We start from the raw sequence: 27,444 nt of genomic DNA, 5'->3' as shown, positions 1-27,444 counted from the left end.
GAAATACACGGAAATTTGGAGAACACATCGTGACAATATGTTTCAAAATTTCAAGCGCTATGGACAAATCTAGATCTTTTTTCAGGAGGTGCACGACTGCCTGTACTTCACATCATGACTGATCTTCCAAGAGTTGATAGAGAAATAGTTTAGGCCCTTGAAATATTACTATAAGGGTACCTAGGAACTCCTGACAAGGTTCTTGTATAGAAGCTTGTTAGATTTTCATTTAGATTCATGACAAATTTTCAATGCGATCTCTGCTAGAATCCTAACGAGAATCTAAAGCCAATAATTGACCAGTTTCTTGAAAGTTCTTTCTGAGATATCACTAAAAAAGATTATTGGTAGATTGATAATAAGATTTCAGTGGATTCTAGAAAAGATCCTTGGCTGATTTTGCTTGAAATTTTTATTAGATTCGTAGAGATTGGCGAAATGCTGAGCCACAAAACAAAAATGGAAATCTATTAAAAGACCTACTGAAATCCTGAACAGATTCATTGAGAATACCGTTTGGCGGATTTCTTGGGTTATTGATTATAATGATTATTGGTGAAGCCTTGTCTGGATTACTAGTTTGACTCTTCTTAGATCTATGAAAAAGTTCTAATGAGGCTCCTGACGAAATTTTATATGGTCTTCTACAGATTTACAGTGATTTCTTTCAATCATTCCCAACAAATTCCTTGTAATTTTTCATGGCTAGATCTTTAATGGATAAATAAATAGCGAGGTCCTTTTGGTGTTTTTTACATTCTTGGCCAAATCTTTGACAAAAACGCTTGGAAGATGTTATTTTGGATATATGTCAAACAATTATAGACAACTTCATAGGAGGTCCATGGCTAATGCATAATTCCGAAGGCATTTTGAAAAGGTTGGCTTTTGAACTTTGCCGTTTTGTGGAGGTATTATTTAAATTTAGATAGAGAGCAGAAATTTATTAATATAGTTCCAAAATCTCTAAAATTCCAATGAATTCTAGTGGTCTCTTAAATATTCCAAATAATAGTTCATATCTGTTTCAAAATTCAAACCGTTTTTAGCTCACAGTATTTTATAAGTTTAATTAAAAATAATTCATATACATATGAGTTAGAGTAAGTCCCTCAAAATTCGACCATTTTGTATCAAAGGAAGATATCGAAAATGGATGCAATGACTTGATGCAGAATTATTTTACCATCCGGGAATTAAAAATCTTTATTTGAATGAATACCCAAAAACTTAAAAATATTCTTAGTGAAAAGCCTGTTCTAACTCTTATAAACCCACAAGAATACTCCTATCTTCTGTTTTCTTTTTGTTATCTTTGCCCCAGTTTGGTCCCTTTGTAGTTCCTGTTTTGTCTCTTTTGGGTATTTTTTCTGTCTTGAAGTCTCCAAAGATTCCAAGACACTTAGTCGCCACCAGCCCTGTCATCTTAGTATGATGCATGCTGACCTTTTATCAGCGTACTTAACGTTGCTGTATTTTAATCTGCTCAGCGTCAAAGCCGGCTGATTGTGGCTCGGACTTATATTGATGGTGCTTATCTTCACCAATACCTACTTGTGTTCTAAAAGCAGTGGGATTGCTCGACATAGATTTACAAGCATTATGCAGGCACAAGTTCAACTTGCACCTACTGTCCACTTCACATTGTGGCCATTGACTTTCAGAACAGCGCACATAAGGAGCAGTCAAGTTTGCGAAATGTGACTGTTTACTGTGCCACACGGCAGAATGTGAGTCAAACACATATTGTGTAACAACCGAGGAGCTTACTTTTTTGTTGCTTCTGATTATCTGTAGGTGTGTAACAAACAAACAACCAGTAGTACCGCCAGGGGAAAGGTACGGGTTCAAGTCACTTATCTTTCTTCTATAGCTTCGTTCTGTCGACGATGCTTGAAAGTGGAGGAAAATTGCCACAATGAAGGTCACCCAACGTGGCAGTGAGATTGATGTATATTTTCATTAATGTCCCATAGCTCTCAAGTGATTGATCACCAAGATTTGAGCTGAGTATTGTCTTTATGAGTTCAATGTTCTACTGATACATGACTCTAAAGAATAATCCCCCTCGAATACATCCCATGGTAGTTGCTTCCCAGTCTTTTCCAGTTTTACTATATGTGTTGATCTGATCATGAAGCAAAAAATCCACGAAATCCCAGATACACTCCTTTCGGAGTATATAACACTAACTTTTGCAGGCAAGTACGGTCAAATCAGCAGTGACAGAACGTTTTACACCAACGCGTCAAGTACAAATTATTCCTCTGGATTTGAGGTATTTAATGAAGTTTCATTCAAACTTCAGAGTCCTTATTCCGTATATGTCGCCGAATTACTGGCGATACACTACGCATTAGAGCTAATTGCCTCGCTTCCCTCTGTTCAATACTTCTTTTTCAGGGATAGCCTTAGCTCAATAGAAGCTATTTGTTCAAAAAATACGATTTATTTTGAGGGCTCTACCGAATCACACCATCAACTTTGTTTGGGTCTCTTCTCATTGCTCGATTCCGGGCAATGAGAAGGCGGACTCAATTACTAAGGTGTATCGCCTTCAATGATGTTTTCACAATCGCTCGCCAGCAATTCACAATCAGTTGGCAACAAAAATTAAATGAAGGAGATTTGGGCAGCTTTCGAATAGATCATGGTTTAAAGGGTTCGGCATGAGTGTAGACTTTATCAAACCGCGAATTTTACGCTTCTAACATGATTTTAACCCCGTTAGACGCCGTCAGGCCTAAATAAAAGTTGAGGTAAAAAATTCGAGCTGAGTATTAATGGTATCTTCTCCGTATTCTTTTAAAGGTCGCCGTTCCGGACGTCGTGGAAGCTGCCAAGGATGCCGACATCCTCATCTTCGTCGTGCCACATCAGTTCATCCGGGGTCTGGGAGCCCAGCTGCTTGGCAAAATCAAAACCTCAGCCGTCGGTCTCTCGCTGATCAAGGGCTTCGATGTTGCCGAGGGCGGTGGCATGGAACTGATTTCCCACATCATCACCAAGCACCTGAAGATCCCCTGCTCAGTGCTGATGGGAGCCAATCTGGCCGGTGAGGTCGCAGAGGAAAAGTTCTGCGAAACTACGATCGGTTGCCGGGACATGAAGATCGCCCAAACGCTGCGGGATCTGTTCCAGACGCCCAACTTCCGAGTGGTGGTGGTAGATGACGTCGATGCGGTGGAAATTTGCGGTGCCCTGAAGAACATCGTTGCATGCGGGGCCGGGTTCGTGGACGGTATGGGACTGGGCGACAACACCAAGGCGGCCGTCATCCGGTTAGGGCTGATGGAGATGATCAAGTTCGTGGACGTGTTCTACCCGGGTAGCAAGCTGTCGACGTTCTTCGAGAGCTGCGGCGTGGCCGATCTGATCACCACTTGCTACGGTATGTGGTGCCTCAGGATGGTAACTGGAGTGGAAATTTAAATGGGCTTATTTTAGGTGGCCGTAATCGTAAGGTGTCGGAAGCATTCGTGAAGACCGGAAAATCGATCAAGCAACTCGAAGATGAGATGCTGAACGGTCAGAAACTACAGGGCCCGATCACTGCGGAGGAGGTTAACTTTATGCTGAAGAACAAAGGCATGGAAGACAAGTGAGTAGAACTGCGAATTATTATCTTTATCAAAGGATATTTCAGCATTAACATTGTAAGTTGGTGATATTATTTTCATACTGCAGGTTATTGGTGATCTAACGCAATGGGGGTAGATTGTGCTCTTTTAGAATAGGGATTAGTGCCTCTTAATCAGAAATTTTAGTGACAAATTTGGAAGGAAAATCACTACAAGATTTCTGCAATTTAAGGCACAGGAAACAGCAAATATTAATTTCAATTTGAAAAATTTTCGTTACCTAACCTCACTTTTGATCGCCGTCTTCTGATCAATTTTGAAGATCTTCAGTCGTTTAGAAGAAAATTACATGATTAATCCGACTATTCAATTAGTTTATTCATCGTTGAGTTGGAGTCGAAAACTTCAACGGAATTCGATTGAGAGTCTTTTTGAGATCCGTTGTGCGAGATTCTTGACGATTTCTCGAAAAAAGAACATGCAACAAATTACTTCTAAGGTCCTTGATGTAAACTATGTCAAATTTTTGACGATCTTCGGAAAAAAAAATTGCGAATTTGCCGATTAGAACCTTGCCGGATTGTTTCCTTTGATCCAAGATTCGTTCTTAGAGAGATGTTGGTGGATTTTCTGGATAGATTTTTGATAGTTTTTTTTAAGTGTTCAACGCATTTTTACAAGCTTCTTGATAAATTTCAGTCAAAATTGTTGCATGATTGCAACTGTGGCGGTTCTCAGCAAGTATGTATGATCTTTGCCGGGTTTATAGAACAATTTATGATGGTATTGGTTAAATCCTTTGTTAATTCCCCTTGAAAACCTTGAGGAATTTCTGGCAGGAGACATCTACAGTATTGGACAAAACATTTGCAACTTTTTCGATTTTCCATACAAAAAGACCAACTTTGGTAAGCTAGATCTCAGTTATTTATAGACCGATTCGAATGAAATTTCCACAGAACCTCAGATATAACTTGAATTTTAACATATATTTTTGAATAATTTTTCCAATCACGAGTTTATGAGTAATAACGGTTTAACTGAAGTGTAATTTTTGACGAAAAATTCAAAACGATTTATCGCAAAATCTGATAGCCTTACACAAAAACTGTCTTCAGCAAACTTGTTCATCTCGTTGAAATCTATAACTTTGCTGAAGATACCATGAAGCTATTCCTTCAATATGTTTAGTTATGTCATTTATAAAAAATCATCAAAAAATGCACTTTAGTCAAACCGTTACTGCTTTTAAACTTGTGATTGGAAAAATCATTCAAAAATATATGTTAAAATTCAAGTTATGGCTGATGTTTTGCCAAAATTTCATTCAAATCGGTCCAAAAATAACTGAGATATAGCTTACCAAAGTTGGTCATTTTGTATGGAAAATCGAAAAAGTTGCTAATGTTTTGTCCAATACTGTATACTGAATTGTTTTTTTTTTAATATATTTTTATGGATTTAGCAAAATGTTAGTGGAAGATTTTTAGTGGTCTTTCGCGTAATCCTGATGGGATTCCCAGCAAAATTGTATGTGAATTCTTACCTCCTTCGTTTGTACTTAGCCCTAAGTTGAAACACCTCGGAATCCAAAGATGGCCGTCACAATGGTGGACTTGTGACCCTACTCGCGTTTTCACAGGCATTAAACGGGGGTGGCCCATTTCGCATAAAGACGTTTCGCATAAGGACGTTTCGCATACGGATGTTTGGCATAATGGACGTTTCGCATAAAGCAGTTTCATACAAGAACAAGTACCATTTTAAAGAAGGTATATGATTCTGATTATGCTAAATGTCCATTATGCCAAACGTCCGTATGCGAAACGTCCTTATGCGAAACGTCTTTATGCGAAAGGTCCCACCCCCATCAAACTGGAGAAATACATAGTAGGCAAACGTTCGTGATCTTCTTATTTTAAGCTTTCTGCTAGTCCGCAAAACCAAAATTAATAGTGCACTATTGTTGGATGCTTCCTTCGCGAGATTAGTGCCTTTGAAGTGCAATCTTAGAAGTTAGATTCCAAACCATTTCACCTTAAGTAGATTTATAGCTAAAACTTGTTAAATTATTTGTGAGATCTTCGGTGGATTCTTGTAAGATTACAGACACACTTCGGACGAAATTTTAAGTGTGTTCCTGGAAAGATCCGTTGTAGAAGTACACGTATTGAAATCGACGTGTATTTTCCAAGTGGCCGGAAATCAGCATTGTACGCTCTCCAACTACCTACGCATGCATTTTTTTGGATGGATTTTCTGGTTTTTGGAATCCTAACCACCATTCCGGACATCGGCGCAGCCCGCAACGTTTTGCAAGAAATATGACATTCAAAATTAGCAATTTTTCTCAAAAAACTCCAACATTTTTTACAAGAGGCGATCTGAAAATTCCCCCAGAATTTTCTCCAAAATTCTTTCAGTGATTTCTTTTAAGGATTCAACAGTTTTTACTTCGGAATATCGTCCAAAGATTTCAACAAATATGCATGCAGGAAAACAAAGGTGTATTCCAAGGATTCTGATGAAAAATGGTTGCGAGACTTTTCTACTAAATCCAAGCTTTTTAACCCCGATTTCTTTTTTCCATTTTATTCCACCCATTTCTACAGCAGGGCTGGTAGCAGGTCTCTCTTAAGATACTTAGCCTCTATGTTTCTCATGTCTCTTTGATCTAAATGGTCTTTAAAGCTACTGATTTCCTTGTCGTTGCAGTGAATTGTGATTCTAAATACCTAACCAGGAAGTTCCATAGGGACTATTCTGAAAATTTTACAAAATGCTGTTCCAGGATTTCCTTCAGCGGGTTTTACTACTTTCCCCTGAATGTCGGTTCTCCCGAACGCCGGTTCCCCGAACATCCCATTTTCCATTTCAGTCAAGCATTCTTCCAAAGAACTCACGAGGAATATCCACGAACTTTTCAAATATTTAACCATGTGCTTTTAAGAGGTTCTTCTGAGAATTACCATGGAAATTTCTTCATAAATTATTTCCGTACTTTTTCTGTGTTTTCTCCAAGAACTCCTTTGCCAGTTTTCACTAAGTTCTTCTTGGGATTCTCACGGAAAATCATCACGAATGCAGTAGTTATTATTCAACAGATTTTTCCTAAAGTTTTTTTTTTAGGATTTCTGATCTTACTAGAAAATTTCTCGAAGAATCTCTATCAAATTAGTTAAAAAATCTCTTGACGAATTCCGCCAGAGAATGCTTTGCGTATTATTACATATAAATTCCATTTGTTAGTTTGGAACATCATCGAGTTGTTCATTTATAGTTTGTTCAGAATTTTCTAGAACTACACACTTAAATTATTTCGCCGACCTCAGTAAAACGTTTCACCGAGAACTCAACAGCTGAGAATTCGGCAATTTTCAATGACGAATCTCGGTACTTATTTTACCGAGATTTCGGCAATCCAATTTTTTTGCCGAGATCTTGGCGAACGTTACCGAGATTCGGTAAACGTTTATCGAGATCTCGGTAAAAATTTAACCGAGAATCGTCAAATTATTACCGAGATATCAGCTGTTGGGTTCTCGGTGAATCCGTTTAAGTGTGTACTAGGGATTTCTCTAAGAAACAGTACAAGAATTTCTAGGAGTCTTCAAGATCACCAAGCAAGGATTCTTTTCACAAATTCTTCAGATGTTCCACCAACACTTTTTTCAACATTGCCTTTGAGGGTCTTCCGAAAGTTTCTCTTCAGATTAAGAACCTCACAGTAATTTTTCAAGGATTTCTCCAAAAATTCGCAGCAAAAATTATCCAGGACTTCCTGCACAAAACAGCAAAATATTCTTCTAGGTGTCTCTCTAAGGATTCCTCCTAAGATTCCACAAGTTTTTCACAAGCGATAGAATAGAATTCATTTAAGAAAATGTTCTTAGCGATTTCTCATAGAAGTTCTCCGCAGATCTATCTGCATTTTTTCACAAAATAAGCGTTTCTTTAGAGTTCTCTAGAAATCAGCAACACTCGCATGACTTCAAAATTCTCTCAAAAATATTGTTTTAAAAAAATCCTCAATAAAGCGTACCTAGAAATTTAAAAAAAAATCTAACATACCTAGCATTTCTACGCTAGTAATGGACCCCTTATGAAAGACCATGATTAGCGTTAAAACGGGTGGAATTTCTGTAGAAGGTATTTGGATATAACATCTAAGAAAATGTTTTGCATAAACTCCAAAGTTTCATGATACTAAAACTAAAAGATTGACTTTTTTTTATTATTTTGGATGACTTGTAGAAGTTAAACGCGAAAATATTGGCGGTATTTTTAAGAACATTTCCAAAGATGTCTTTGGTAATATTCGTAATCTTAGATTTTACTAAATTTAAATCATGGAGGAATTGTTTGCTATACTTTGAAAATTTGCTTTCCTTAGGGACTTTTAGAAATAACGTATAGGAATTCTGCAATTTTCCAAAACTCTAAGAAATCAACTTTTATTTTTAAGATTCTCCAAAGCGTTGCATCTTGGAATATGAAAAGGTTTCTGTACAAAGTTCCTTAACCCTCTCTTTCCCATGGTAGCACAGGTGATCCACCGATTTTCAACGAACGCGGGCTAAACCGAATTGGTACGAGTAGCTCAATAATAATTAGAAAAAATTTATACGCTCATTTGTCTTATCAAACATCGAAATAAGTAACCTAAGGGTCAAACTATTGATAAACAATCAACTAACTATTGAAAAACAATATTTTTTTATTGTGGTTTTGAAAGATATAGCTTGTTTGGAATAACTTTTGTTCAAGCTTTTTTTTTTAGAAACGCCACTTTGATAGTTAAATTGTCGAACAAAGCTGTGGGAAAGAAAGGGTTAAGGAAGTGTCATGCGAAGGAAGGAGAAACAACAAAAAGTTGAAGTGATTATTTATAATCATCTCTCCTTAGATGAATGTTTACAGGATAACCTCTCTAATGAATTTACAAAAAATATCAAGAAGTTCCATCAGAATCAAAATATCAAGAAGTTCCACATTCCCCATAATTCTTCCAGAAAGCCTCTTGGAATTCCTCCCTGGAACTGCACAAGAATTCAATCTTAGAATATGATTTCTAACAACTATTGATAAAACTATTTCTAAAGAAATGTTTTACGGGAGATCCTTGCACATTTATTTATAAGTATCTTATTTTTTTTTTATAAATCAGTATAAGATTTAACAGAGACAATTATTTTCTAGAGGAATTGCGAAAAAAACTTTGGGTTTTTGAAAGGTTAAACAATTATTTTAGCTAATTCGGGAAACATGTTCCGGAATAAATTTGTGGTTAAATAGTGGATATGAAAGGAATGGTTGTCCCCCAGGAGGATTTCTTTTTGCTCAAATTTGTGGACCCCTCGTACGCCAGCTAACTAAACAGTTTGTGAATTTCTGATTAATCTCAGGTATTTCTTCGCGTGATATGTCTCATGTTTCCCTTGGAACACATAGCAAATTTAGTGGCATCGTATAGAAAAATGGTATAGCTTTCCATTGAAGCTAAAAATTCACCTAGTTTTTGTAGCCTATCTTACTCAGTTTTTTTCTCAGCTTTTTGATGTTGATTTCAGAATTCAAAATGAGCGAATTTGAATTCTGACGAAATTCAAGATGGCGACTAGGTTCAAAATAGCCGCCAACATGTTTTTTGCTCCAATTGAAACTATATCCTTGCTCAATATGATGCCACTTTGTTTCAAGGATAATATGAGACATATCACGCGAAGAAATTTCTGAGATTTATCAAAAAATGGGCTTTTTTACAAACTGTTTAGTTAGCTGGCGTACGAGGGGTCCACCAATTTGAGAAAAACGAAAGAACCACCCTTTAGTTTTTGAAATTTTTTGGAAATTTCTCTGGCGAAATTATTGGAACAAATAGTATTGCCGCGGGCTTTCTCAAAATTTTTTGAAGATCCCTGGAGGCATTTTTGAAAGGAACATTCGAAGTAGTTCCTTATGACTTATTATTATAATTAATCTCTAATAATTCTGTAGAATATCATCCCGTTTTTTTTTTTTTCATTATTTCTCCGACAATTATTTTAGGAGTCCTGTTTCAGTTCTCTCCTACAACAGCTTATTAGGTATTTCTCCAGTTGTTTAAGTAGGGGTTTTTAAAGAAAACATTTCCGTTTTTCTTCTCATGATCCCTTAAAAAGTTTTTGAAAGTTCCCGACAATTTTCCTGATTAAATTCTTGGAACAAATATTCTTCCAGACTTGCTTAGAAGATCTCTAAAAATGTCCTTGGAGACGTATCTTAATTGAAACTATGAATGGAGACTTCCATAGAGAAACCCCTAAATCCCGAACTAAAGTTTTGAAGGACAAGCAAAATTATGTACGATTAAACTTCCCTTAAAATAAAACTGTAATAATATAAAACGATCTCACCAAACAATATGTCGTCTGTCGTTGTAATTACATAAATTCATCAATTTCCCTATTTCCAGATTCCCGCTGTTCACCGCGATTCACAGAATCTGCACCGCGCAAATCAAGCCCCAGGGCTTCCTGGATTGCTTACGTAACCACCCGGAGCACATGTAAGTTTTAAAACCATGTAAACGTCGTTTGTTTCGAAACTTTTTTTTTATCTCCTTCGAAAAGTCTTCTGCATATTTTTATTCGTACATTGTTTGGCTCCTAATTTCTGTTCGTTACAACATTTGCAAATCGTTTTTTTGTCTCACACAAACACCCAAATCTCAATCGACGCATCAAATCACACGAGTACAAACGCAAGGCGCATTAAATGTTCGAAGAGAGAGAGAGAGATAGAGGAAGATAGAAAGAGCTACATGAGAGTCACGTGACTAAAAATAGTTTATCGTAGAAAATAGTTGAGCAAATGGTATTTGTGGAGTGCTTACTTACACACAGTCACGTGTACTATATTTATTATTCTGTTATCGTTGTTTAAAGTTTACATTGAAAGTCGTGAAATTCTACGTGTCATAAAACCATGAACACCAACCACTACTTACACAGTTGCGAACTGCTCACGTGCAATATAATGTTTTTTTTTTTATTTAATGAAAGCTGTAAATTTTAGTTCATCCTGTTATATGCTAATGAATATGTAGCTCGTGATCCAAAGAAAACAAGTTTTTATGTATCTATTATATGATTGATGTATATTTTTGTTTATAAAAGAAGTGAAATAGTTGAATAGAGAACAGTGATTAACGTTCAGAATGAGTGTTTTAATGTTTTACTTGAATGAACTCTTCCCGAATCGTGGAAAGCAGTGCTAAACAGAATTAAGAGTCAACATTCCATATGAAAATCTAAAAATAGTAATGCTAGTAACTACCATAATATCTAACACATTGGCTTGCTACAAGAAATGTACAGTTAATAAAAATTCAAAATTTAACTACAACACTAATCCAAGATTTCTCGATTCTTAACTATCCTAAAAACCTTTCCGAATGTGTTCTCCCTAACTGACTGCAAAATTATTCTCTCTGACAACACACAGTTTCTGAATGTAAATCGTGTCTAAAACCTTTTCCGTCACACTTCACCTTTTGCAGCTTCGAAGCCAAACACTTGATGAAGTTTTGAAGACCCCGTGTGACTCTCTGTGCCGTGACTGAAGAAGACTTGCTTTAGGGCTTTTTCAAAATTCCTGTATCATCCGCTGCTACCTGCATGTGTATTTGCATTTGGTATTTGATTTCGGTTTTTCCCACTTTTATGTAATTAAACACACAGCTTTTGTTTTCTTTTTCGTAGTGCGTTGCATTTACGTAGCAGCAATCTCTTCAATCCGGAACCCGCCGAGAGGTTTGCTTCAGCAGTGTAGCTTCCTTTTTCCCGCAAATTTGTGTTGCTCACATTTTCCTGTACCCAGTCGCAATCAAACATCTACTACATCCACCGTTTATTTGTTTTATATTTGTTCTTTCTTTCTCCGTACACTTTTAGGAAACAACGGGCAAAACTCTAAATCAAATTCAAAACTAAATAACTAATCTAGTACTACAAGATAAGATTCGCTCCTTCCGGCACACACACTCGTATACATGCACGGTACTATCAGAACAAGAACGCATCAAGCGTGAAAGTGCGGCGTGTATGCGTAAACGTGCAATTCCAAAAACTCGCTCTAGCTCTAGTACTACTTTTCCAATAACACGTAACTAAAGTCTGTTCGTTTTGATTCATTAAGTCTGTCGAAATATCAAGATGCTAAGTATTTCTAGTGTGTTTTAAAACCAGTTGATCGTTCCTTTGTTGCCATAAAAACTAGCTGTAGTATGAGTGAGTAAGCGAGAGAGAACGAGGCCATTGTCGGATACGTGCTAGTACTGCATTTATAAATATATGTACCATACCTAAACAATCGATCAAAGAAGCCATTCGTTCCACATTTACTGCTACACACATACATACACTGAAAACCTTTCCACTGAAGAACGCTGCGCTAGCAGTCAGTGTGTGTTTTTTGTTAAGTTAGGTTAAAACTGCCTTTTATCTTTTATAACAAAATATAAAAACCAAAACAGTAAGCGCATTGCAAATGGTAAATAAAATTTGTCCAAAAAATTAAACAAAAACCCACGACGAACCAGCGTGTTCTAGTGGGTGCGATTGGTTTTTCATTTATTCGGTAGAGAAACGTACTTGTTTTGGGTTTTTGCGCGCTGAGACTCATCGCCCAAATCACGTTTTGACTAACACTAACCAACTGGGTCGTTGGGGAAATGCGGTGTTGATTTGATTGAGGGATTATGCAAGCGATTGGCGATTCGCACTCGTAAGTATGACTATTGAGTTGGCTATGTCGAAAAGGTCATATTATTTCTGAAAACTTACAACCGTTCTTAAAAATGTAAGATTTTGTAAGATTTTACTCTTACAGCTTAGTTTCTTTTTTCAAAATTGCGAATATGATCAGCTCCTAATTGGTTCTGCTATGGTGACCACAGTTTTGCCGATGTTGATAGCCGCATTTTGTTCTCATCACAACTTCCAGAAGAAATCAAAAATGATGACAGGGTCCCAAAGTTCAGATCATTCGCTTTATCAATCGAAATGAATATATTTTGTGCTGGAAAACGTACAGGTAGAAGAAGCAAAATGATCATCCTATTGCAACTCTTTTTACAGGATGCATAGAAATTTAAATATTGCCAAACTAATTTACATGCTGTATGCAGTATCAAAATCCTTATCCATTTAATGTGGGCACACATGTGCCTACAGTAGCACTATTTCTAATTTCAATTCCTATAGTAGCACTAGCTTCACGGCGTTGGGAAAACCCAAATCAAAATCGTATTTTTGCAAAACTTTTATATTTTAACTTCAAAGAATGGACCAAAAGCTTTTGATTGATGTCTTTCTTTATGTTGTTTAAACAAATAGTTTATCTTAGCAATGCTACTATAAGTACAATAGGTGCAAGGGGATTCTACTCCATTACCCTGAATGCATCACCCCGGATAGTATCCCCTTACCACGAATTGCATCACCTATTTGCAGGCATTGCGGAATTCGCTCTCATTTGAGTATGAAGCACGATCAAAGCAAGCAAAGAAAAACATCCTATCTGTTGCGGTCAACGATAGTCATTGTATCGCAAGGTGTAACAAGTCTGATAAATGGAAGCAGCGAGCGAGAGCCCCAAAGAGAGAGCGATGATAATATCCATTTTTCTCGCTTGTTTACCGTTGGGGTAGGTGGTTTTCTCTACTGGCACGATAAACAATCCACGAACTTCCTATAGCAATAGTGTCCCCCAGGTTTGGAGCATGTTTAGAGGGATTTTATCATGCACTGCTTTCCCCCCAATCTGATCAAAGTTGTAGCAGTATACGATAAACAGTCTCTCATAATGTGCAGCATGTTGTGATAGTTACAGAGAGCGATACGTGAGAGATTCTCTCAATTTTCTCAGGATTCAATCCCTGCCTATTTGTTTTTTCCTTGAATTCACAATTATCTTGACATGATGCTATTGATGACATTTCCCCATGATTTTGGAATTCGGTGTAATGTCATCCGGGGTTATGGGCCGTTCGGGGATTTGAAATTCGGGGCAATGACATTTGGGTTAATGGCATTCGGGGTAATGGGGTAGAATCCTCGAAGGTCAAATTATAAGTCTCCGGGATTGCTGAATCAATTTTGCTCTCAGAAATGCGCCAGCACGTAACATTTTTAGTTACACGACGTCAAAGATGTATAATACGCTAATTTCATTGATGTTGTCAATTATGATTTATGACGTTTTTAGGTGAATCAATCCACCGTGCATGAAAAAAAGGACTTGTAACTTTTTTATGAGACATATAGTTTGATTATAATTTCCCCCTCTTTAACCCCTCTACCGGCAGCTTCATTTTTTACCGCAATAAAAATATTCAAACCTTGATAACTTTTATGTTTCTCGATATTTTTGCATAATTTTTTCACAAGTTCTCAAAAAACTCTTCTAGTTTAAGAATCTATGTCGATACCTGCCATTTGTGATCTGGTTTCGAAGATATTCCGATGTTCTTCGGGGGACCGACATTCTCCATACAAAATGTCTTTGGCGGCTATTTTATTTTACGACAATTTATCAAAAAAATAATATGTGTGCTACATAAAGCTAGGTTATAAGGAGCTACGCTGAAAAAATCATTTAAATCGGGTAAGAAAACTTAAGGAGATTAAGGAGATATCTGAAAATTACGATATGATGTTTTTTGAAGTGTTTCAGATCTTTATTTGGCCAGCGTGATACCAGACACATGAATGCTCATTACTCAAACATAACAAGAAACAAAAAAAGTTATCGAGGTTTGAATATTTAAATTGTGGTAAAACATGGAGCTGCCGGTAGATGAGTTAATATCCAAATTTAATTTCCAAATCATAAAAAAACGTTTTAGTAACAAACATATTATAAACTTTGTTGGTTTGTATGCTGCAGTAGTAAAACACTGATTTTTGTAGGAAATTAAGCACAAAAATCAGCTTACATGCTGGTGAACTTGCATGCAAGTTGATTGAAATCGATAAACAATGCATTTTCAACCATCAGTATCTAAAAAACCAGACGTGCTATGATATTTTAGAAATCGTGGAATTGATCCCAGTTGTTGGCAGGTACTTTTATTGATCTAACGTTGGGAACATTAGCGTTTATTTATTACGTAACGCTTAAAAGAAAATTGGCAAGCAGACGTTACATTTGGAACATAAATTCCATCCAGATTTCGAAATACAGTCGACTCTCCACAACTCGATATTCTATAACTCGATGGATTTTTCGGTCCCTTTAAATTTACTTACATCGTGCTCTTCATGAGTCGATATTTCTATAACTTGATATCTCCACTAGTCGATGTCACGTGAGAGATAAATTTCTCTCCATAACTCGATATCTATTTAAAAATCTTTCTTATTTGAGGAAGCTTGGTCTACTTCGAGGTGAATAAATACTTGCAGGTTACAATTAAAGTTGAAAAACATGAAAATAATAAAAAATATTGTAAGTAAAAATGACGTTAATTTTCGAGCATTTCGAAAAACGTTTTAAAATAATAGTTTGTAAAATACTATCAGCAAAATAATATTGTTTTCTTACCGAAGCTTTCATATATCTACTGGAAATGAATAAATTTGTTCCTTCTATTTTGTGATTTTTTGTGTCGGTATATTCTACAACTAGATAATTCTATAAGTCGATCCCTTGAATATCGGGTTATAGAGAGTCGACTATTATTAAAAATCATGCCCAATGATCTTCGATTTGAATCAAAATTTTACTCATGTATTTAGTATGATAGAGTAAGTATTTTCCATAGATAAATTCATGTTGACTCATGTTGAGTTTTTAAATGTAATTCATTTAGAAAATTCTACAACCTTCCGATTGGGAGTCCCGTGCTTTACCACACTATCAATGTGTATTGTTGAATTGTGTGTGATCGATGCAAATGACTTCAAGCAAAGCGCACCGCTTAGTGTTGTCACTGTGGATGTTACCCTTATGAAGAATTTTGTCTTCCTGATACCATATCAAAGCCAATTCATGAGTTTCATGGCTTGTAAACCATGATTTGGGAATCAGATTTTTATCCGTGTAGAATATATTGTGCATTGATGGTTTATACCATTCACTGGGTGGTACGTTTTTATCCGGTTCAGAATAATTTCAAGATTCATATTTAATCATCAATTTTCTCCCAAACCTGTTTCCTAAGAAGAACAAATATTTGTGTTTGGTATTTGTGTAATTTAAAATGTATTTATTTTTTAATTATTCATGATATAAAATGAAATCTACTTCCTCCTCATAGAACTTTTTCCTCTAAAATCAACAGTTACATAGCTAAACTAATTTCAGAGGTTAATTTTAAGTCAAAAAGATCGATTTATCTATGCGAAACACTTGGTAGAATCATCATGACGAAAACAACATGTTCAAAATAAACTGCAAATCGATGAATGTCGAGTTCTAGGACTGATCGATTTAACATGGAATACCTCATATATCTCAACAAGCTGATAAGTTAAATGTTATTTCAGTGGTTCCCAGCCTTTTTGTAGTTGCGGTTTCATCGTTTAGTACATTTACTCAGTACACTTCAGTTTTAATTTTAGCACGCTGTCAACCGAATACTTAGTAATCCTGATTGCTTGGTCGATTTTTATGAGATCTCTCAACCCTCTAATACCCAACCCCGCCTTTAGACAGGGTACATTTTGGAATTTTATTTTTATTTTCATGGCTCGGAAATCAAAATGAATTTATTTTTGGCTTGAACCTTGACTCATAACACGCACATAAGGAAAATTTTTATGACTTGAAACTTTTTTTGCATTTAAAATTGTATATTTGTATAACTTATAAATGTCTGGGGCTCACTTAACGTGTAATACAAAAAATCATACCTTTTAAATTATTCTACAATCAACCTATCACAGAAGAAGAACCTGGTGGTATTCAAAAAATAAAAAAATCCTACCTGTTTTTCCGTTAGTTACACGGAAAATAAAATATGCTCCAGAAAAAAAAATATTAAAAGTTAATCATTTTCAAACTTAAACTTCAAATTTTTATTAGGCCGGAACAAATTTAAAATTTTACTTTTTCACCCCCTTCAAAATTTTTAAAAGCTAGAAGGGGAAAATAAATAAAGTATCTTATTTTTAGTGTTGGTTTTCATTATTTTCCATCTTTTTTGCTACCTTTGTAATTCATCCTTACAATAATACATGAGATAACAGGTGTTATTGGATGATTATTCCAACATCTGTTTGTTTTACTGTAACTTTGTCTGTGGTGTAGCCTTTGTAAATATAATATTTTAGTGATGTTCATGAATTAGTTTTTCTATAAACCTTCAATGAACATCTTGTGAAATCAATTCAATTTCAGATTCTTCAATTTTTTTTAAATACTTGTTTTCCTAATGACTTTTTTTATATTGATGTATGAATTTTGAAAGCATACTTTTGGTAATCATCATCTTCAAACTGCGTATCAAATGTGCTATTGTACCTTGTCTTCATTTTGTTTAAAAGAAAGAAATTGGCAGAAATTGCTCCATAAATATAAAATTGTATGTAGAATAGGTGCCCTCAAATCTGCTTTTCAGGACACTTACAACCTATTATACTGAAGTTCTATGCATATTTATCTCACAGTCGCTAAGATTTACAAAGAACAAGTGGGCGTAAAAGAGCAATATATTTCACAGTGACAATTTTCTTCAATTTCATTTAAATTTAGTGGAATATTTTTTACTAAGAGAATGTTACACACATGTTAAATCAAATTCAAATCATCTGAATTTGATTTCAAGTTGCAAATAAGTGCAACATTTTCGCAGTGTTCTTGAAATTGTTAATTGCTAGAGCATAATTTTGGTTTTGTTTAATTTTAATAATTTTTATATTCTTTCATAAAAAGCACAAGATTACAGTTCAAAAAGCATATTATAAAAAATGTTGCGAGCAATGTTATGAAAAATAAAAAATCACGTAATTGTTGCTCAAAACATATTGACTTGACGGTTCAATGTGCCAACATATAGTATAGCAACATATGAGAATAAAAAAGATAAATTAACCAGAATTTCCATTTTATTATTTATTGTCCCCCCTCCCCCTCGTCACATTTTGATGGAAGGTGTCAAAAGAAGATTTTAAGATTTGTTCCGGCCTTATTGTCGAAAATCAATAACCAGAAGAGAGTTCAAGAAAAAAATGAAAATGGACAGAGATGTTCACAACTAAAAATTATAAAAATCAAAAATTAAAATTCATAAATTCGCGAATAAAAATAAATCATTGTCCAAAAGATCTTCAGAAAGTTTCTGGGGAATTCCCTAGCGGACTCATTTGACATTTCTCTTCCAAAATTATTGGCTTGGCGGATTCCTGTAAATGCTACAATAGATGCCTCTCAATATCCTCGTTAGGATGCAATCTTCTTGTAAGATTTTCGGTAAATTGCTGGTAAGATTCTTCGTATATTGTTGGTCCCTTTTTTATTAATTTCTTCGATAAGTCTTTGTCCGCGGACCACCGCTTGAGAAGCATTTCTTAGAAGATATGTTACATTGATTGATTATCATACATAGATGTAAACAATCCCTAAAACAAATTCAAAATAAATAAGTTCTGACCGTGATGCTTCCATGTTTGATTATTTAGTTTTATTCATTAAAATGAATCTGACCTTCAATTAGAATTAACTGCACGAACAGATGCTCTCAAACTCCATAAAATTCAAGATGAAATCAATGATCCAAACAGTAAACTAGGGGTATATTCGATTGCTATACATCCTTAAAAGTCATAAGCACAAACTTGAAGTAGATAAGCAAAGATGATAAGTAGCAAAGCTAATAAGCTAAGCACAATTTAATGATAACATGCAATTACCTGTTACATTAACGTAGGGGTGCCGAACGGACCACGCTGCTGCCGCCATGTTTTCACTACGATTGACAAGAACGATTTGACGTTTAGCATCATTAGCTTGCCATATGACATTTTAAACGATAGTTGAATGATTTTCGATTGGGGATTTGCAAGAAAATAAAATCCTCCATAAGTTGGATGTTATTCATTCTAGTTACTATAATTAGATTACATACTTTAATGCCCTACGGGTGTGTACTGTAGGTCATCAAGGAATTGAATGATTTTTGTTCAATAGCCTGTAAATGCATCATATACTCCCAACATCATTCGAAATGAAGAACATGGGGGTTCCAAGTGAATTACAAAACATTCAATTTATGTCGACAACTTTCGTTCAGTGTAGTCCTTGGTCTAACAAACAACTTTTTACTTACACTAACACGGTGCCCCAATGGCCCGTCATTATGAAAAAAAAATGTCCATCAAACTGAGTACAGGGCACGATGTGCGTGATACAGTTGCCATACAGTCACCCCACGCAGTTGAATCACCCACAATTTATGAATCAGCTGACTTCAAAAGACAAAATTATTATCAAACTTGTCACAAAACATCACAGAATTATTTTTACTGATGAGAAACTATGTGTAAAAATAATTCTGTGATGTTTTGTAACAAGTTTGATAATAATTTTGTCTTTTGAAGTCAGCTGATTCATAAATTGTGGGTGATTCAACTGCGTGGGGTCACTGTATTCGAAATAATTACTAATCAGGCTTATATTTAAGGCGATACGTCAACTTTTTAACGATTTTCAAACATTTCAACAATTTTAAAAAGGCATGTATATTTCAAGCATGTGTTATTCTACGCAAAAATTATTTTCCATAATAACTTTCTTTTCTTCTAATACACCATCTTGATTGGACCATGATTTCTCAAGTATTCGACTTGCTGTCCGGTACTTCTTTTTCCTTACGATTTTTTTTTTAAATATGTATTACCAAGTAACTCATTATTCTCCTAATGATCCTTGACTTTCTGAGTAACGAAACTAGCTTTTCGGAAACACAAAAATGAACTCTAAAATTTTAGGAATGCGAAGCATTACATAGATAGACATACCAACTCAATAGTTTCGCCATTCGCCTCTGTCAACAAAGTGTTATTAGTCAGCTGATACTGATTGTGAACATTCTTCAGCCTCAAACATGGTAATGAAATAAATCGGTAATACATTGGTAATTTTCCACCATATTTATCACATTTTAGATAAATCAGTTATTTCAGTTGCCATTTCAGTTCTGTATCCATCCGTTGCTCGTGTATGATGTCGATTAGTTTCATTTCATACATCGGTAGTACCCCTTGTTTTGTAGATATTGTGCTAAACAACTTTTGTTCGTTTATTTTGGTAAGTACGTTTATGTTCGAATTCCACGACATTTTACGTGTGTCAACTGTGAGTTGATCCCGCCTCCGAATTCAGGGCCTAATTTTGTGCGCTTCTTCATTCTTGTTTGATTGCAGGCAAACTTTCTCCTAAATACCACCCACCCAACCAAAATCCACACATCCTACCGAAGACGCACGTGGTCTCCCCCAAGCGATGTGCTTTTTGTGTAGATTTCAGTAGACGGCAACTGTACGAATAAAAGACACGCCGAAAAGTTAAGTAGACCTTAATCGAATCACTGTGGTGCAACATTCGTAGAGAAAGAAAGTTATCGAAATTCGTTGTGATTGACTTTTAGAGATATATCGATCGATACCAATAGGGATGACCACTGCTAGCCAAAGAGATAAACCGAAAACTTATAGTGAAGATATTTGAAGTAAACATAAAGGAGGGAGAAGGCAGGTAACATCCATCAGGCATATCCAATTCAAACAGCCAATAACTTTTCGGTACATGTTCCCAAACAAGAATACATATTTAATTTCCAGTCTAACCCAATCTCAGCGAATCGAATTCGATTGCCTCAAATATTTGCATCACGTTTGCACCTGAAATCGGATCGGAAACACCGTTTTATAAACTCACGTATATCACACGATGCGGCCCTAGCTTATTGCATATTCTTCCTATACAAATCTTTTGTACAAAAATTAACCCCGTGATATATTTATAATGACAGTATGTACTTAAATTATCGACAAATTAATTCAAATTTTTACGTACCTTTCAATTGTACAAAAACGATAAATACGAATACAATTTATTATATTTTCATCATAAGTGGTAACTATGTGTAACGGAATACCTGAATGGTTTCGAACAGGAGATGATAATTAAGTGCGATTCTCTGGAGGAGAGTATCTTTTAATAGAATTTGAACATTCGGAATGGATAGTAAACATATGCGTGTATCGGAAATACTGGACTCTAGATTAAATCGGAAAATAAAGCGAACTACTGATGAAATCGATCAAAGGGGTCGTCCATGGTTTTTTATGTATCCGAAATTCCTTTCTTTTGGGAGGTATCCAATCTGTCGATATTGGACACTATGAGCTGTTAAATTCAATAACTTCACTACAAACCGAAATCAAAGAAAATGCCTGTTGCGTTATGCGATGCTTTTATGTGCAATTCAGAATCAATGGAAAATAAAGCTGAATGCATTTAATAAACATTTTGCTTTCGACAATCGTCAAGTTTTGCTAACATGATTTGAAAATGGACATGTTTAGAACTATAAACACAGTGAGATGTTGAATTAATAATTCTTCAAATGCATAAGAGTCAAGTTAAATATGTTTTCCATTTAAATGGATGTCTTCTACAAATGTTATAAGTCTTGTTTCAATTGCTTTTATACTACCTAATTCTTGAATATATATTGTTTTGCTTTTTAAATTTTAGATTTCTAATCGTTTGAAATTTATCCATGGCTGTTAATAAGAATTCCGCCAAAATGTTATGTATAATTACAAGCGATAATTTCCTCCCGATTTCTTTCAAAAATTTGTTAAAAAATGCCTCAAGCAATTCGTATTTTGAGTCAACGAAATTTTAAAAATCTTGCTGCTGCGAGTTTTTTACCGACTGAGATGAGAGAATTTAATTAATCGTCTATGCACAGCTTATATTGGTTTGTAAAAATTAGGGAGTTAGAACGCAATGGCGACATCTTCTTGATACAATCTCCTTCCGTGCGGCTTCTTACCTATTATAACAATGAACCGATTTCTAATTACAAACCATTTATGGCATCCAATCTTATTTCAGAATCTAATGTGCATTGGCGAAGGAACAGGGGGGGGGGGGGGCAGGGGGTCCTGGTCCCCTCCAGAATTATCCAGGCCCCCCAGAATTTTTAATGACAGTAAAAATAAAACAAAAAACAATTCGACATGAAGAAAAATCTTCTTAATTATTGTCCAAGACTCTTGTTATTAGCAAAAAACATTGCTTCAATATTTACGTTATTGTATGTTGTTGAGAAAACCTCGCTTGTCTTACACAGCATCAGCGTGGCTGTACTGGATTCGGTGAATCGCGCGACAACCGAAAGCTTAACTGTCCGGCTGTCGATTGATTGATTACTGTTAGAACTAGTCTTTTGTTGCATGCGATAAGCGCAATTTTTCAGTATCTCCGTTGCAAAAAATACCGTTTCAGCATGAAGCAGCATGTTCACTGCATTCTGATTTCCCATGCTTTTTGAAGATACCCTGCTCGAGGTGTCCGATGATAATGATTTCCCTTATGAGAATTCACTAAATAAATGTTCGTAAAAAAAAATTAAAAAATAGACAAAATTACTAAAGGCATTTTTTAGACAATACATTGCGGAATTTTTGTCGAAAAATAAAGTTTAATTTTCAAGGAATTTCGGCATTGGCAAGTTTTCTTCAGATGAATGGCTAAACATATGTAACAAAATCGAATATAGTGTTTTATTCCAGCTAATAATTATCTCTTTAATTTTGATTCAATGTTTTAAGTATTTTCGCATGAATATTTATTGCTTAAACTATATTTTTTAAAGAAAACTCATTATTTCATAAATTATTTAATTAATTTTCAACAAATTTGTAGCTATTTTTTTTCCATAAACGTTCTGATATTCTTCAACTACTAGAAATTTTTCTGCGATTTTCTACTAGTCATTTTTCTGTGAATTTCTTTAAATATTTTTCCCAAAATTTTTATTACAATTTTTTTTTTGCGAAGTTTATCAAAAGTCCTTGAGAATTCCAAAATACATCACAAATTGCGGCAAAAATTCTTCTGTCTTTTTTTCTAGAAATTTTGCTTCAAATCCCGGCTTACTTATTCATGAATTGGAAAGAAAATTGTATTTGAAATGTCTATTCCCGTCGAATGTTCCGAGGAAATTTGTTGAAAAACCCAAGGAAAACTTTTGCTTCAAAAATTAGCACAGCGGTAAAGGAATCTGTGGAGAAACTTGTAGCAATATAACTGGGAAGGGGGAAAAGGATTTATTACGGTATTCATAAAGAAGTTTGTATTGATCTTCCTTCTTTAAAAATAATTTTACCAGTTATTGTCAGAGTCCATATTCTTGGTTTGAATTGTTGTGCGATACGAGGGCGTAATTTCCATAGGTTTTCTGGCAGAATTGTAGAAAACTAGAAGTCAAAGAAGAATAGATTCATAATTTTTGAAGAAAATTCTGATGGATTCTTAAAAAAGGTAAATTATAGGAGTTTTGAAAAATTGCAGCATTTTTAAACGTATGGTTTCTGATTTCTGAAAGTCCATAAGGAATTCCTCAACAAATTTTCAAAGTAATGCACAATACAACTTTGGTAATGTTCTTAAAAAATACCGGCGATGAAAAATTCGCGATGGACTTCTACTTTACTTTAATATAATCGATATTGTGGATGGAATTTTTAAAGGTAGAAAAAATGGGTTCTTTCTACATCAATATGTTCATTATATAGTATCATGAAACTTCGGAGTTCATACAAAATATTATCTAAGATTTTTGTTACAAATAATTTCAATAAAACTTCCATCCGTTTAGACACCGATCATTTTCTGTTATAATGAACGAATTTTGATTTTTACGACAGGAATTTAGTAAATTTTTCCGATTTTTAGGGCCCTATTTTATAAATCGAGTCGATCAAAAACGACTCGACTAGAGTCAATGTCGACCAAAAATTTCGCTCGACTTGGCTCTGTCACTCGAGTTTATCGACAGTTGTCACTCTATGTGACTGGATTACTATGGGAGTCGACGGGTGACATCTAAAATATGCATGCTTACTTTGATCGACAATGACTTCAGACGAGTCACATGATTTCGCTCGAATTACAAATAGACCCCTTAAGCTGCAATTATAAAAAAAAATACCAGCAAAGTTCTTTCAAACATTTTTTGCATGTGTTACTTTAGAAATCTGATATGGAATGACTCGTAGAGGAATTTTTATAGCAATCCCAATACTGAGATATTCATGGAGTAGTTTTTGAACCAAAAAATGGAGAGTGGAGAAATGTTTAGGGTAAGTGTTCCCTTAGTTGTGGGTGTTCCTATAGTTGCGGTAGTTCCGTTTTCACTTATTTTAATGCATTAGCCACAGAACCGACACTGCCAATCGACGTTTTGGCTTGTTGATACACGGAATAGTTGAAAAGAGTGTTCAAATTGCTTTAAAACTGATGAAATATCACTCAAATTGCTAAAACTTTTCTTGCTTGTACCAATAGTTGCGGTAAAGTGTTCCTATAGTGGAGGATCCCATAAGAAAACAACGGATACCGCAACTATAGGAACACAAATTAAAAAAATACCGCAACTAAAGGAACAGCCTACCAATAGTGGAGGTATTATTTTTCACTGACATGCCGTGGATTACTGCGATGAAATCAGTTTTCTCATTAAGTCAATGGTCGTTACTTCCCGTTACAACATTAACATGTACATTAATTGCGCTTCTTGAATTTAGGCGGTTAAATGAAGTTCAACCGTGCTTAGTACCTCCACTATTGGTACATCTACCCTAAATATTATTTACGGAAGAATCCCAAAATTACCATTCGAAAAAAACATTGGAGGTAAATAGATTGGAGGTAACCTAGAACCGAAATAAAAAGTTGATGGAATTTCTGGAGATTTTTTTAAAAAGGTCAAGAATAAATAGCAAAATCTGATGCAAAATATCTTTTGGGAATTTTTGGGGGATTTTCTTTTAGGAATTTCATTAGTGCAGCTTAAAGAAATCTCTGGAAAATATTTAGATTAAGGAGGCAGGATCCGTCATTGATTTCGGAATTTTCAAGAGCAGTTTTTACGTGTAAAAATAACAAAATTTACAGGAAAATGTGTTGACTATATTCTATTCCCCAACCGAAACACAGTGAACACATTTACAACGAATACATTTTAGTTTTGAACAGATAAACTGCTTTTGAAGTTTCGTTGATTACGATGACGGAGCGTTGAACGTTAATGTCTATTACTCAGAAAATCTTTGAGTATTTGCGTGGAAGAGTGTTTGAAAGAACAGTTGAATGTATTCCGTTAGGAGCTTCATAAGAATGTTAGAATTTTTTAAACATGACTTAGTTAGACATTTTTGATTGAAAACAAAATTCGAGAGGGTTTTGAAGGAATGGGGGATGTTGCTCCTTGATTTTAGAAAAATCTAAACAATAATTATCTGGGCAAAAAATGCAGATAGATCTGCGAAAAAATCGTTGCTTGGTGATCTTGAAGTTTTTTTGGTGAGACTCCTAGAATTTTTGTACTATTTTTTGGAGAAATTAAATGAACAACTGGATAATTTAAATGAACAACTGGAGAATGGTTTAAACTAACATTTAGATTCATATGAAATAAGTACGTAGAGGACCTTGCAGAAGAAATGATTAACAGAATTTCTAATGTATTCTCTGGTGGAATTGATGATCATTTATATGTTCTTTTTATTCATATGGTAGTTGAAAACATTGTAGCACTTCAATAGAGAAATGTGTAGTGGAAATAAATAGTAGCTAGTTTTAAAGCAAATAATTCTAACATAATTAGTTTCGACCTTATGAGCGTACACTATGAAACGCTCCAAAGAACAGTCTATTTTGAAAAGAAGGGAAAATGTGAATCATTTGTGATAATGATAGCTATAAAATGTACAAAATGGAGATATAGTAAGGTCACCCATTTGACGCTGCACGCAATTTTTTATTGAAATTTCTTAGGTATCGATCTGTTGACATTAATATCATTTAAAATAAAATTTAATTAAATTTAATTTAAAAGTTAAGTTTAAATTTAATTTAATTAAAATTATGAAACGATGGCAACGAATGGTATTATATATGCAAACACTTTTCTATAGGATCGCACAAAACCAATCGGACAAACAAATTGCTGCGCCGCAGCATAGACACGCTGGCAAGCTCGTGCATGAATCGAGACAGCGTTAGATCGCCACTACAGTAAAAAATATCGATGCTTTGAAGGATCATATTGCTGGATTTCCATAAGACTGAATTCACACACAAAATCCGTTGAGTGATGGAGGATAGAGGAAAAATGATGATAAAAGAAAAGCTGTGAGCAATTCTGATAGAGAACAGACTGTTACAATAGAAAAATGTAAAAAGACGGAAATTTCATTTTAAAATAATAGCAGGTCTAACATTATTGAAAGGCTAAAGGACATCTTGCTTTCTAAAGATGATAATTCTTCTATACGAATAGATAGTGGTCAGCTTTTCCGCCAATATCTCGAAAGAACAGCTAATTTACGAAAGAAGGGATAACTACGGATAAAATGTTTGCAACTATCACGAGAATAATCACTATATTAACATGAATCTATGGGACAACTTTTGTTCATACAAGGGGAAATCTCTTTTTAAAAATAATTGTAACTGATGGTGTAATACCGGTGGTAATGGTGATGACTATCAAATACTGAAAGTGATGGATTAGAATCTCTCACATCGATGTTCAATTATTTTGTTTTATGATCTTTGATGAATTTGCAAAGAAAGTTATTAGTAAATAACTGTGGAAGTGCCCACTAAGCGGCTAATAAACAGGCTCTGTTCTTGTATACCACAAGAAAGAAGGAGAAGCTAGTCACCAACAAAATAACAAAGAACAGATAAAATATAGCAGGTATAATTTACGTTGAAAATTCCACCATGCGAATCTTGCCCTATAAAAGTAACCAGCTTACATCAGAGTCTCAGTCTCAGATTACAGTAACGTAAACATTATTTTGTCAAAAAAACTAAGTACTGTACTATCTTCAATACTATTCGGGGTAGAGGCATTCGGGGTAATGGGATGAAGCCGTCTGGTCGAAAGAGAAAAAAATACATAATATGATATACATAACATGATAAATTGATATTATCAGTCTACCCAAGTAAGCACTAATAATAAGCCCTTAATCAGCATCATAGATGCGTACATGCATTATAATAACACCAAAAATGCTTACACACCTTATAACAGCACTTCCGCTGCATAGAAACCATATTACAGCATCATTAATGCTTCTAAGCCTGATGCATACAGGCATTAAATAAGCACTATATCGGCTTTATATTCGAATACAGAGCATGTTTAAATGCCATCCAGTGTTTTGACAGATATACCACGTGCTTTGTGTTTGCATATAGTGGTAAGAGGGAGTCAAACATAAATCTTCTCACTACTACAATTGCAGGTTATATGACGGGGAAAAGTGAGGGTTTACATTGGTCACTTTTCTTTCCAATACTATTCATCTTATGTGGCCGTAGGAGCAAAGGAGCGGGACAACAACTCAACAATACGGGTGTCGCAGGTTCGAGACGCAAAATAAGGAATTTCATCATCAGAAAACGATGATCAAAATGTGGCAATTGCAAGTCCTCAAAAGGATGAAAACTACCAAAACGAATATGTCTGATACGGAGATACTATCTGTATCATTTTATTACATTTTTTGCATACTATTAGAGGTTTGCGTTTTCATTCATTCATTTATTTACCTCGTGTACCAGATGC

General features: G+C 34.9%; 1 protein-coding gene across 5 annotated transcripts in view; it reads left to right on the top strand.

The window, feature by feature from the left end:
• Positions 1-20,891, top strand: part of LOC5571293 (glycerol-3-phosphate dehydrogenase [NAD(+)], cytoplasmic) — a 61,582-nt gene extending 40,691 nt beyond the window's left edge. The window contains exons 3-7 of one of the 5 annotated variants that reach the window (XR_002499423.1): positions 2,812-3,391; positions 3,448-3,601; positions 10,036-10,128; positions 11,122-11,256; positions 11,324-12,702. Coding sequence is in view for 4 of the 5 variants with exons in the window: in XM_021840156.1 (XP_021695848.1) it covers positions 2,812-3,391; positions 3,448-3,601; positions 10,036-10,128; positions 11,324-11,393 (897 nt within the window). In the remaining variant the exon portion in view is untranslated. The other 4 variants (XM_021840158.1, XM_001653545.2, XM_021840156.1 and 1 more) reach the window with 4 other exon arrangements.
• Positions 20,892-27,444: the final 6,553 nt, after the last annotated feature.

This window comes from Aedes aegypti, chromosome 2 (assembly GCF_002204515.2).
Source record: "Aedes aegypti strain LVP_AGWG chromosome 2, AaegL5.0 Primary Assembly, whole genome shotgun sequence".
Taxonomy (NCBI): Eukaryota; Metazoa; Arthropoda; class Insecta; order Diptera; family Culicidae; genus Aedes; species Aedes aegypti.
This window is presented reverse-complemented; position numbering and strand designations above follow the sequence as displayed.